Source organism: Microcebus murinus, chromosome 18 (assembly GCF_040939455.1).
Source record: "Microcebus murinus isolate Inina chromosome 18, M.murinus_Inina_mat1.0, whole genome shotgun sequence".
In the NCBI taxonomy this organism is placed as follows: Eukaryota; Metazoa; Chordata; class Mammalia; order Primates; family Cheirogaleidae; genus Microcebus; species Microcebus murinus.
Window position 1 is genome coordinate 45363830 of NC_134121.1, and position 12611 is coordinate 45376440.

The 12611-nt window shown below is 60.0% G+C and overlaps 1 protein-coding gene across 1 annotated transcript; it reads right to left on the reverse strand.

Moving 5' to 3' along the window:
* Nucleotides 1-18: 18 nt before the first annotated feature.
* Nucleotides 19-9845, reverse strand: FAM171A2 (family with sequence similarity 171 member A2). Its single transcript, XM_020280981.2, has 8 exons — nucleotides 9590-9845; nucleotides 6093-6320; nucleotides 5779-5871; nucleotides 3255-3413; nucleotides 2982-3161; nucleotides 2767-2883; nucleotides 2521-2647; nucleotides 19-2010 (listed from the first exon to the last, which is right to left on the reverse strand). The coding sequence occupies exons 1-8, from the start codon at nucleotides 9705-9707 to the stop codon at nucleotides 552-554; spliced, it is 2481 nt and encodes an 826-aa protein (XP_020136570.1). The 5' UTR covers nucleotides 9708-9845; the 3' UTR covers nucleotides 19-551.
* Between the last annotated feature and the right edge of the window lie 2766 nt (nucleotides 9846-12611).

Genomic DNA, 12611 nt, shown 5'->3' on the forward strand with positions numbered 1-12611 from the left:
CACAGAAGGACACACGTGTCAACCTCACCAGTTTTATATTTGCTGTTGCTCACGACGGCCCCATCACATTACCCCCTAGTCCCCAGAGCTGCTCCAGCCACCAGCCCTGTGACATCGTAGCCCAGAGGTGGGCTAGTCAGCAAGCAGCACCCCCTCCCCTCCCAGGGGTCCACAGGGAACGCCCCCTCCCTTCCCAGCCCTTACACTAGCAGCTCAGGCTGGGCCGCCCCTCTGCTTCCCCACAATAGAGCTTTCTATGTACAGCCACGTCTATACAGGCACTGCTTCCCCCCCAGCCCTCCTCCCCAGCACCTCCCAGTGGGGGGCCGGACCCTCCCTCCCCTGGCTTGGAGGCAGACACAGGGTCCCTTCCCAAGACATTACCCAGCACATACCACAGACCGGCTCCGCAGGCCCCCGGGCACCTTTCCGCCGGAGGTGGGGCTAAGAGCGAGGGCCCCCGCAGGCCCCTGGGGAGCGCACCCTGGGCACCGGCCCGGGTGGAAGGGGCGGGGGCAGAGCCCGAGGCGGCTCCAGGCCCGGCGGTGACACTACTTGACGTTGAACACCATGAGCGGCCGCTCCTCCCGCCGCTGCCATGGGCTCTTCTTGTCGCCCGCCTCGTCGCCCACCTCCGCCCCCAGCTCGTCCTCCGGGCTGGTGAGTGAGTCGCGTCGAAGCTCGCTGGCGCTGCTGCGGGAGCTGTCCCCGCGGCTGCGGCCCCGCCCCCGGGGCACCGTGGCCGCCCGGCCCTCGGGCGCCGCCACCTCGTCCAGCAGCGGCGTCAGCGAGTTGTCCTCCGGGGAGCAGAGGCCGGTGCGGCTCTCGCTGCTGCTCGGCTCGGTGTCCTCGCTGAGCGCCAGGCGCGGGGGCGCGGGCGGCGGCGGGGCGGCGGGCGGGATGCGCTCCCGCTCCTCCCGCGGGGGCCGGCGGCGCGCGGGCCGCGCCTCGTGCACGTCGACGCCCGAGTCCAGGCTGGCGTCGGTGCTGCGGCCCCCGCCGCCCGCCTGCAGGTCGATGTAGGAGTGGCGCACTTGCGAGTTGGAGCGCCCGTCGAGGGACACGAACCAGGCGCGCGGGTGGGGCTTCACGCCCAGTTCCAGCAGCTTCTTCTCGGTCAGCGCCTGCAGCTCCCCGTTGAGCTGCGCCATGGTGGACTCGTTGAACAGCACCGGGATGGTCACGGAGCCGCTGACGGGCGCCGAGCGCCCGCCCCCCCAGCCCTCGCCGCCGCCACCCACGCCGCCCTCGCCCCCCGCGCCCGAGTGGCCCTGCATCAGCGGGCGCTGGGGGTCGGGCTGGGGAAAAGGGCGCGCGGGGCCGGGGGCCGCGCCCTCGGGCGGGGCAGGCTCGTCGCCTACGCCCGCGGCGCCCGCCTCGCCGCCGAGGCGCACGTAGTGCGCGGGGATCACCAGGGTGGGCATCACGTTGCGGTAGACATTGTCCTTGAGGTGGTCGATGGAGCCGCAGAAGATGAGCTGCCCCGCCTGGCTGAGCGACGGCGGCCGCGCCAGCTGGTCCACCGACTGCGACAGCAGGAAGTCGGGGGTCTTGCTCTCGGCCGCCCCCTTGTGGCCCAGGTAGTGATCGAAGGGCGGCGGCGGCGAGGGCGGCTCGTGCAGGAAGGCCGCGGCCCCCGAGGGCCCCCGCCGGTACTCCTCCAGGCCCGGCTCCAGCCCGCCAGGACCCTCGACCGAGCGGGCGCCCTTGAGAGCGGCACCCTCGCCCCCGCGGGCACCCGAAGGCTCGGCTGCCGGGCGGCTGGCAGAGCGCGGCTTGGCGCGGAAAAAGTCGTCCCGGGAGGCAGCCAAGTCCCGGGAGCTGGAGAAGGCCGAGTGGAGGGGGCCTGGAGGCGGAGCCTCGGGGTCCCCCGACGGGGCGGGCTCCAGGGGTCCCCCACAGATGAGGTGGAGCTGGGACATCGAAGTGGCCTGATCTCGTTTGTTACCGTCGGAGGGTCCGGAGAGCTGCAGCTTGCGGTGCTGTTGCCGGGGCTTTAGGCAGCGCCTCCTAGGGAGGAGGGAGCAGACGGGGATCCTCAGGAAAAGGGGAGGCCCAGAGTTGCTCCCTAACAACTTGCAAGGTGAGGGAGGGGCGCAGTTGGAGGGCTGGGGAGAATGCCTGGGCCCATTCAGCAGCTGTGCACGTTTGTGTTCCCCTGGGGTGAACTGTGCGCTCCTCTGCCAGTGGGAGGTGCCGCAAGAACCTGGAAAGAGCACCTCAGCCAGCAGGGTGTCTGGCCTGGGGTCTCCTGGCAGCGAGAGCGGGGCTGGAAGGAGCAGCCACAGCTCACCACAGGAGGCGCTGGCCTGCAGGTCCTGCCTCCTGCCCGCCCCCGCCCCCCACTCCACTGCCCCTCCTAAGCCACCAGTCTTTCAGGGCTTTGCATGTGCATATGAAGTCCTTTCCGTTCAACATTTGAGGACCAGAGTTGTGTTTTATGCACGTGTGGGGCCCAGTGCCCAGCGCAGGACCAGGCACAGTGCGGCCCCAGTGCGCAGAGAGGAGCTGGGTGCTCACCGGCAGTAGTAGATGAGCAGACACAGCAGGATGAGCAGCAGCAGGGCCAGGGCTGCCAGGATGGTGAGCAGGAAGATGGTGTGGTAGGTGCCAATGTCCTGGATGCCCGATGTGATGGTGACCAGCCCTGTGCCAGGCGAGGGCTTAGCATTCAGGTGTGGACACTCTTCCTGCCTTTGAGGAGGAGTGCACTCTCCCGCCTCCCTCTCCCCCACTCCCCCACCCCCACTGACCCACTGCTCTCACCAGCTGTGGGGGAGGCCATGGCAGCCACCCAGTACCCCAGCTGGGGGGAGACGAAGGTCCAGTAGAGCTGCCGGCCTTCCTTCCGGATCACGCCAGTGCCATTGCGTACCCACAGCCCTGGGAGAGGCAGCGGTTGGATCAAACTCAATGTCCTTCCCATCTCAGTCCCACTTTCCTCCCCCAGCTCCAGCCCCGCAACCCCTGGAGGCACTTACCACTCTTGGGGTCGAACCTCCAGGCTGGAATACTGGTGCCCACAGCAAGGGCACGTGCCTCTGAGGGCACAGGCAGGGACAGGTGAATGGGACCTGAGAGCGGCACCTCTGTCCCATTACCTGTTAGCAGGTGCACACTCACAGCAGCCAAGGGCATCAGCTCCAGCCAGGAGCCATTGCCTGAGGGAAGATGACACAAAGGCTGAGGGCTAATCCTGGGGCAGTGGCAAGGGGTTTCGGGGAGACCGCTTCCATGCCAGGCATCCGGCATACCTGAGCTGGACGCCTCGGTGCCCAGGAAGGCAGGGAAAGCCCGCATTTCCTGCTGGGTGCTGGCAGGTGTGAGCAAGGCCCAGAGCTGGCTGTAGGTGGAGCTGACAGGTAGGCGGGCAGCCCGGCGCTGGAACTGCACCCAGGGCTGGGAGCGGGCACCTGGATGGAGAGAGGGGGTGCAGTAGCCTGGCCAGGGACAAGGTTTCCCAGGCACCAGAGCAGAAAGCCAGTATCCAAGGAGATGGGGAGCCATTGGGTCAGGCCAGTTGGGAAGGCCAGGGAGGGTGATCCCCTGGGGAGAGACCTGGGCAATCATAGAATGTTAACCTGGCAGGGACATGGACCGGGAATTGCTGTGTGACCCTCAGCAAGTTACTCGCTCTCTTGGAAACACTTTTTCCTTAAAAACCTATAAAATGCTGAGGTTCGGATCATCAGGCAATTGTATTGTCTACAGCGCAGCATGCACTGGGTCAGATACCAGGATGCAAAGATGAGTAAGACAGCTCCCTGCCTTCAAGTTCACAGTCTAGCGTGGTGCCATCCCTTCCAGTACGTACTAGAACTCGCTGCTATGCTGGGAATGTTCTTGTACTGCCCATTACGGTACCCGCTAGGCACATGTGGCCGTGAAACATTTGTGGCTGGTGTGACTGAAGAACTGGATTTATTAATATTATTAATTTTTAAGAATTTAATGAATTTTTAATTTAAATCATTTCAATTTAAACAGACACATGTAGCTAGTGGCTACTGCATTAGAAGCTTAGGTCATATGCACATGTGCACATGTGTTGGGGTGGAAGGGACAAACATGTAAACAGAATTCCAATGCAGTACGGCCATAGCTAACATTTATGAAGCTTTAACAGGGGTCCTCAAACTTTTTAAACAGGGGGCCAGTTCACTGTCCCTCAGACCGTTGGGGGGCCGTTGGAGAGTGCGGCACACATTCCACACATGTGCACTGTGGGCCCGGGACGAGTCGGCTGCTAAGCAGGACAGGCAGCAGCGGCAAAAACACCTGGCGGGCCGGATAAATGTCCTCGGCGGGCCACATGTGGCCCACGGGCCGTAGTGTGAGGACTCCTGGTTTAAGATATACTGGACGCTGTTACCTATATTAACTCTTATAATTAGGACAATAGCCCCTGAAGTAGGTGCCTTTATTATTATTAACCCCATTGTATAGGTGCAGAAATGGAGGCAGAAGTTCAGTAACTTGCCCAAGGTCACAACCTCAAGCCTGGATTAAAGCCCAGCCTCTCGCCCACCCTTCCATCCGGCCTCGCAGTTAAAACAGAGGGACGCAGGGGCCTGGGGGAGCTTGGCCACCAGCTCGGGGAAGCCCCCATGGAGTCTCGCAGGATGAGTAAGACTCAGCCAGGAAAGGGAGAAAGGTCCAGAGGCCTGGGGCAGCGGCTGTCCAGGAACTGCAGAGGCAGGTGACCAGAGTGCAGGGCCAGCGTGCAGCTGCTGTCCGGTCCCTGAGGGCCCTGCCAGCTCTGGAAAGGGGCCTGCACTTTGTACTGAGGGCTTTAAGCTAGCAGATAACCTGTCTATTGGGCATTTTAGAAACCTTCAGGGACATTTAGAAGCCTCTGGAGCAGAGTGATGAAGATGAGCACACAAGAGCTTGGTGACAAGGGCTCCAGCTGAGAATATAAACTGGGAAGGGGTTTCTCCCACTCCAAACCCCACTGTGGCTCTCTAGCATTAGCCGGGTGGAGTCTGGCTCACTCACTGTCCCCTTCTGCCCTTCACCTCGATGGCTCCCCCAGGCCTTCCTCTCCGGGGAAGATACCTTTGCTCCCCCTTCACTCCCGCGTCCACACGGTCTCACTGTTCCCTTCAGCAAGCTCTCACCGGCCTGGCTACGCTTGCAGGGTAGGGTTGTCTCAGCACTGAAAGCAGCTGCCCTCTACTCCACTGCCCTGCCTGCTCTGTAACCACTTCAGGGTTTGCAGTGATCTGTCTGCCTGCTTGTCTGAGAACTCCACGAGGCAGGGAGCAGGTCTTCGTCACTACCGCTCCTCGGCACTGGCCACGATGCCTGGCACAGTGTAAGTGCTCAAGCAAGTACTAGTTACTGAGACTGAAAGCTTGTGGGTGGACAAGGACCACTGTGGGATTGCTGTGCCTTGTACTTATAGGGGTAGAGCACCTGTGGCCTTCAAACATAGCCAGGCACACAGCAGGTGCACAACTAACCCATGTAGATCCACTAAGGATAAGGGTGGCAGGGAGGTAGGAATAGAGGGAGAATAGAAACCACGAGAAGCCCCAATAACTATAAACATTTATTGAACACCTTCTATGCTGTTTTTATTTTCCATGTTTGATGTTATTTCATCTTTACCTTAATTTGATCCTTCCACATGTTACAAATGAACAAGTTATGGTTCGGAGAGGTTAAGTGACTTGCTCAAGGGCACCCAGCTAATATGTAAAGTAGCAGAAGTCTCCATACCCAGGTCGGGGGAAGGAAGAGGCGCTGGGGTGGGATCGGGAGAAGGAGCCTTACCAGGAGAGCCTAGGAGGATGTGCACAAGGTCCTCATAGAGGATGAGGGTGGCCGGCCGCTCAGGGAGTAGGTAGAGGCTGACGGATGCATACACTGCAGGAGGGGTGGCCTGTCAGCTCCAGAAAAAGCCACCCCCCACCAGGCGCCCCCTCCATCTGAGTCCCAGTGGCTTCACCCTCCCTCAGCCCCCTCTGCGTACCCCAGCCCAGAAGCAGCTGCTGGACAGCCTGCCCCTCCGCCCCCAAGGACTATTTTGGGAAGGGGCTGACGCAGGGTCAGCTGCTGTCCCCCCCCCAACCTGCCCCTGCACTCACAGGGCAGCTTGTCAACACGCCAGGGCACAGAGTTGGTGAGGAAGCCAGGGCGGGCAGCAGTGACCAGCACCCAGGTGCCCAGGCGGTAACTGAGGGGCAGAGTGGCCACGCCCTCTGAGTCTGTGGTGCCAGCCGCCAGCAGAGTCCGGTTCCCAAACACGTCCACTGAGGCCCGGGCCAGAGGCACCAGCTCCCCGCTCACATACACCTGCACCTTGATCAGGATCTCTGTGGGCAAGATGGAGTGAGGGGAGTGAAGAGGGAGGGGGAAGAGAACAGGAGGAGCCCCAAGATCAGAGGAAGGGGTCTTGGTTGGGAAGGGCTTTGGGTTGAGGCTAAAGAAGGTATGGTAAGAGCCAGTAACTATAGAGCTTAAACCTCACATTGGCCCGTGAGGTAGGTGGGACCATTACTGTATTTCATCAAGTCTAACACATGCACTTTGTCACATTTGAACATTTCTGAACTCAGCCTATGTCTATGCTTGATGATGTCATAATTACAATTGGCAGCATTTTTTCCTTTCATACTGGTACATGAGATAATGGTGCATCGTACAGTCAATGGTGTATTAGATTTGATAAAATATGCCTTTAGCCCATTTTACAGTTAAGAAAACTGAGGCTCAAAAGTTTAGATACTTGCATTACAGTTAAGTGGGAGATCTGGGATCTGAACCTGGCAGTCTGCCTCTAGAACATAAATTCTTAACCAGTGGATCCTACAAGACCAGTGTCAGGAGAGGAGAAGGAAGGGAGGGCTGAGAAAGGATGAACAAGTGGAGAAGCAGAGATCTGCAGGGGGAGAGGAGGGAGGTCAAGACCCAGCAGTTTGGAAAGGAGGGTGGAGGCTAGTTTAGAGTTTGGGTTCTCAGGGAAAAGTTGAGAAGGGGATACTAGGGAACTGGTCATTCCCATGATTCATCCTCTTCCCAGAATCCTTTGCACAAGACTGTGTCCCTTCAGACTTAGGGCTACTCACTCCAACCCTGTGCCCAAACAAGTACCCCCTGCCCCTCCCTCTCACATGCACAGCCTGCCCCCTCCCAGCTGGTCCGCTACAGTCAGTCACCATGGCAACGCCCTCATTCCTCCCAGGAGATCAGGCAGGGAGCTGGGGCCCTGGCAAGGGGAAGGAGATGGGGTGGGGCGACCCAGGCCTGAGGGAAGCTGGTGTGGAGGGGCCAGGAAGGGAAGTCCAAGCCTTTTGCTTTCCAGGGGAGCCTCTACCCTAGCCCCAGGACAGTCCAGCCAGGCTATCCTGCAGGTGTCCTGGGCTCAGCGGGGTGATAGGGGAGAGACAAGGCCTTCCCCAGGGAGCCTCTGTGACCCCTTCCCACATAGCATGGCCCCTCCCTCAAGAAACAGCTCACTCCTACCTTGCTGCTAATAGTGGGTGTCATGCCTGGAAAGGAACAGAGGCCCAGGAGGCAGGTGGGGAGTGGGCTGGGTGCTGGATGCAAACCTAGGGGAGCCTGGGTAGACAAGGAAGAGTCTAGAGCTGAGAGCAGCAGGGCACAGGGAGGTCAGGGGGCTCTGTGGAGACTTCGGGAAGGGGAAGGCCTTAGAGTAGAGCTTGACACTCAACAGTGACAGGTGTCTTATCTCTGGCTTCCAACCAGGGGCCAGCACCACGCCTGCCCCTGGCATCCCATCCAGCTGTTCCCCTGAGCCCACCACCCCCTCCCCTCCCAGGCAAGAGCCCAGCCCTGCTGGCTGGGTGCATGCACTTGGCCTACTCTCTGGCTCTCCAAGGAGCTGGCGGCCTCCCCCCTCCACCACCACCCAGTAGGAATTCTGAGAAGCTAGAAGGGCCTGGCCAATCCCCACCCCTAGCCTAGGCTAGGAGCAGCTGGACAGAGCAGCTGGGAAGAGGGGACCCAGAGGTCTGAAATACTGTCATTTGTGGGAATGCCTTGGGTTCAAGAGCCAAAGCCTCAGAAGAGGGAAGGGGCAGGGAAAAAAAAACAAAAAACAGGGGTGGGCAGGTAAGGCCTCAGTGCCAAGCTTAGGTGCCCTAGCAGTTCCCTTCTCCCCTCCCCTCAACCTGGGCTCCCAGCCAGCTGCCTGAGAGAGCCCCTATCCCGGCTCTATTCCAGCCAATTCCCCGGGCCCTCTCCCTGGGGTGCAGGGACTTGAGGGAGGAGCTTCCTGGGAAACTAGGGCCTCTTCCTATGAAGCAAAGCCTTTCTCCTCCCCCGGGGAGCAGGGTAGACTGAGGCACCGGGAGACCATTCCCATCCCTCAAAGCCTGGCATTCCACACAGTAGCCCTGCCTGCTCTGGGGCTTCAGCCCTGCCTCATTCCAGGAGGAAATCCCACCTCCCCCCTTCATCCGGACCCCACTTCCCTCATCCAGACCCCGCCACCCTGCTTTTCCTGCCAGCTCCTTGGTGGTGGTAGGGGCTGGAGAGGTGTGGAGAACACTGGGCAGGCAGGGAAGGCGAGAGCAGTCGCCAGGGTGGCAGGGCAGGAGGCTGGGAAGTGGGCGCAGGGCTGTTGTGGGTGGGAGCCCCTGAGCGGCCACGCCAGGGTGTGGGGTGTGGGGTGTGGGGCGTGGAGCCCCGGTCTTGCTCTCCCGCTGCGGGAGCCCGCCCCACCCCCACCTAACACACCCACCTGGGCCCGGTGAGGCGCTGGGAGGGTCTCCACTGCAAAGGAGAGGTGACATGAGGAGGGGGTGGTCTGGGGGTGGGCAGGCTACAGGAATGGCAGAAGGCTTGCTGGACGCGAACCCAGGCACCTGCCCTCCCAGCCGGCACTGCCCGTAGCCAGCCAGCTCAGCATGGCTCCGCGACCACAGCCCTGCCATGCGCCTTGAGCTGGGAATCACAATGTACCCCTTTTCTCAGAGCCCCCTAACTGCAGGCCCTTCTCCATCATGGGCTGATCAGCGTTTATTTGGTGCACCCCAAATTCTAAACCCGGGGGCAGGCTGGGGGCTGTGAGCCCACAGGGCGAAGAACCCCATTAGAGCAGTCAATCCCGCCCACAGCCTCACCCACTCCCCCTTCTCCCCTCCCCCCTTCAAACCCAGCTCTAGGCGCCCAGCCCCCGTCCCGGCCTAGGGTGGCAGCCGATGCCCGCGCCCCCACCCAGCAGGGGTCGGGAGCGAGGGACCCGCAGGGGGCTGCGGAGCCGGCGCCCGCCCCAGCCCGCCCCTGGGCGGGTGTCTTCGGTAGACAATGGCTCGGGCAGCAGCGCCTCGCGGACCAGGAGGGAGGAAAACAAGTCGGGAGGGGGCGGCGGCGGCGGCGGCGAGCCTGTGGACCCCCGCCCTGCCATTGTGTCTCCCCGAGACCCCCACTCCGGACGGCCTCCGTCTCCCCCATTCCTCTGTCCCCCACAATCGCCGACCCCAGGTCGCCTAGCTTCCCCCACCCAAATCCAGGCAGCAGAATACCCCCAATTCACGAGCGCCGCGAAAAGGGGGCTGGCAGACGGGGGTCTGACCAGGGCGCAGGCCCGTGATCGCGGCCCCTCCCGGCGAAGACTCACCCTGCGGGCTGGGGGGCTCCGGCGGCGACTTGCCGGGAGCCCGGGAGGCGCCGCCGAGCAGCAGCCCCAGCAGCGGCAGCAGCCGCGCGAGGACGCTGGGGCCACTCGGCGGCGGCATCGCGGGGCTCGGCCCGGCCCTAGCGGTCCATGGCTGCCGCCCAGCCCCGCTCGGCCGGCCCGGCTCGGCCCCAGCTCTGCGCCGCCCGCGCTGCTCCGGCTCGCGCTCCGGCTGCGGCGCCCGCTCAGCGCGATTGTCTCCGCCGGAGCCGCCGCCAGCGCCCCCTGCAGGCGGCGCGCCACACCGCGGGCCCCCCGGCGCCGCCCCCTCTCGGCCCCGCGCCGCCCGCCGCCCGCAGACCCTCAGCGCTGCCCACCGCCGGCCCACCGCGCAGCCACCACCCCGCGCTCTCGACGGCGAGCTGCAGGGGACCGCAGTGATTAGGGTCCCATCGCAAGGGTTCTTGGGGAGTTCGAGAACCCCCGAAATTTGGTGCAAAATTCGGAGGAAGGATGATGCTAAACAACACACTCTCAGAAAGGTACAATCACGAGGGTCTCAAAGTGTAAGAACCTCCTGTTCTAAGGCCCCCGCTCCGCACACTCACGCAGTGCTAGGGCGCTAGCTGCGCAGCCCACTTCTGAGCCTCTTACGAAGCCAGGGGCAAGCACTGAGCATTGTGGTCCTCAGTCTTCCTTTTTCTTTTTTAGATAGTCTTGCTCTGTCACTTGGGCTACAGTGCCTTGGCCGTCAGCCTAGCTCACAGCAACCTCAAACTCCTCCTGCCGCAGCCTCCCGAGTAGCTGGGACTACAGGCATGCGCCACCATGCCCGGTTAATTTTTTTTTTTTTCTATTTTTAGTAGAGATGGGATCTCGCTCTTGCTCAGGCTGATCTAGAACTCCTGAGCTCAAGGGATCCTCCCCCCTCGGCCTCCCAGAGTGCTAGGATTACAGGCTTGAGCCACGGTGCCCAGCCCTCAATCTTCCTTTAAAATGGGAGTTGTAATACTCTCTACCGAGTAGGGCGGTTGTAACATGAAAGGAGACGATGATGTAAAGGGTCTAGCACAGCCTGACGAGCAGGGGTGCGTAAATGGCGCTGTTGTGGGTCCAGGGAAGGTGAGGGCTCACCTCTGCCCAGGTACTCAGGTCCATTGCTGGGCAGGAGTAAACGTTAGGAAGCTTTTCTGGAGGTGGAAGCAGCCTTTCTCTCCTGCGGAGAATAACCATTTGGTCCAGCTGGTTCTGGCTTTCTGAATGACAAATGAGGGCTCTTCCTTTTTCCTCAGCCATTGAACCCACAAGACAGCAGCTGGCCTGCCCTGCCCCACACCAAGCTCTCTTTCCTTCCAGTTCAATATTTCTGGCTGTGGTATCACTCAGTTTCCACGTGGCCAAATCCTCATCTAATCTGGTATCCCTCTCCTGGCTCTCTCTGGCTTGTTACCCTCTCTCGCAGTGTGATGCCCAGGAGGGGACTGGACACTTAGGGCAGGTAGGGACCTTATCCCCAGAGAGCAGCAGGCTTCCCTCCTGGTTGGGTCCACTGGTTGTGTCTTCTGACCTTGTTATTTATAAGCATGTAGACAAAACAAAACCACCATTCTCTCCCTCTCCCTCTCTCTCTCTCTTCTTCCTTCCTTTCTTTCCTTCCTTTTTTCTTTTTCTGTTTCTTCCTTCCTTCCTTTATCCCTTCCTTCCTCCTTCCCTTTCTCTGTTTCTTTTTAACAGAAATTTCCATCTAATCAGACTTCCCAGTCCTATTATTGTGTAACAAATTTTTTGGAAGCTCAGCACAGGACTTAGCACTCATCCCTGGTGAATTTCATCTTGTTGGTTTCAACCCAACTTTACAATCTGTCAAGGCTGCCTTGAATCTGCTTCAGTCACCCATTGTATTGGAGCTGGCTCCCCGAGGCAGCCATCTGCAGGGTGAAGTGGCTTCCTCTGCCTCCATTCGAAGGGCTCATGACTTTGCCAGGCAGCCCAGGGCCAGGGTGGAGCTTTGGGACACCCCCATAGAGATCTCCTTCAGCTTTATGGGACTTGTTCAGGTCTAAATCTGAGTCTTTATGATCCAGCTCACATTTCTTCTGTCTTGTCTAAAAGGACAAATGCCAAATGCTTTGCTGGATCAAAACAAGTGGTCTGGGGCCATCCAATTGCAATGACAGAAGGGGGAGGGGATTTGGCTGGTGCTTAAGGATCATGGCTTAATTTTTTCTTAAATGCTCACGTGTCACCCAGCTAGAAACCTGTTCTGAAACTTGCCATGCATGGATGTCAAATTATTCTTTTCAGAATTTACCATTTATCCCTTTAGGCAAAATGAAATACCAGCAGCTCTTGTGAGGTAAGCCTGTTCATCAGTGGCTTCCCCAGCACTTAGCATCAAGTCCAAAGTCCTCTCCAAGGTCACAGGGTGTGCCTGTCTGCCCCCCACCTCATCTCCCGCACCCCTCAGCAACCCACCTCCAGCCACATGGGCTTCCTTGTTGCTGAGTAAACACACTAAGCCTGCACCTTCCTCAGCCTCTCCGATGTCTGCTCCTTCTGCCCCAAACACTTTATCCATGCAGCCTCGGGCCAGTCCCTCATTCTCGCTCACCCCATCAGGGAGGCCTTCCCTGACCACACTACCTAAATATCAACCGCCTCCCTACACCCACGGACATCCTTTCACCATCTCCTTACCTGTATTTTCACTCACAGCACTGACCAACACTTATTTATTTACTTTTGACCTCCATTTGCATGTAAGTTCCATGAGGACAGGGACTTCACTTTGTTCACTTCAATCCCAGCTCTGGAATAGTACCAGGCACAAGGCGGGTGCTCACTAAATATTAATTGAACACATGAATCAACAAATCCCTCAGGAATACAGGGGACCTCGCCACCTCTGTCCCCGACTCCAGTCGCCCCAGTTGGAGGGTTGTCTTCCATTCCTCACCCTCTCTCCTGGCTGAAGACCTTTCTTGGTGGGGAAGCAGGAAGAGCAGGGTAGCCAGGGAGCAATGTC

Excerpts from the sequence above, each read along its gene's own strand:
- FAM171A2 (XM_020280981.2), bottom strand. The coding sequence starts at position 9,707 with ATGCCGCCGCCGAGTGGCCCCAGCGTCCTCGCGCGGCTGCTGCCGCTG. Across the intron at positions 6,321-9,589 it reads GGAGCCCCCCAGCCCGCAGG|AGATCCTGATCAAGGTGCAG; the intron begins GTGAGTCTTCGC and ends TCTTGCCCACAG. Across the intron at positions 3,162-3,254 it reads CACCGAGGCGTCCAGCTCAG|GCAATGGCTCCTGGCTGGAG; the intron begins GTATGCCGGATG and ends ATCTTCCCTCAG.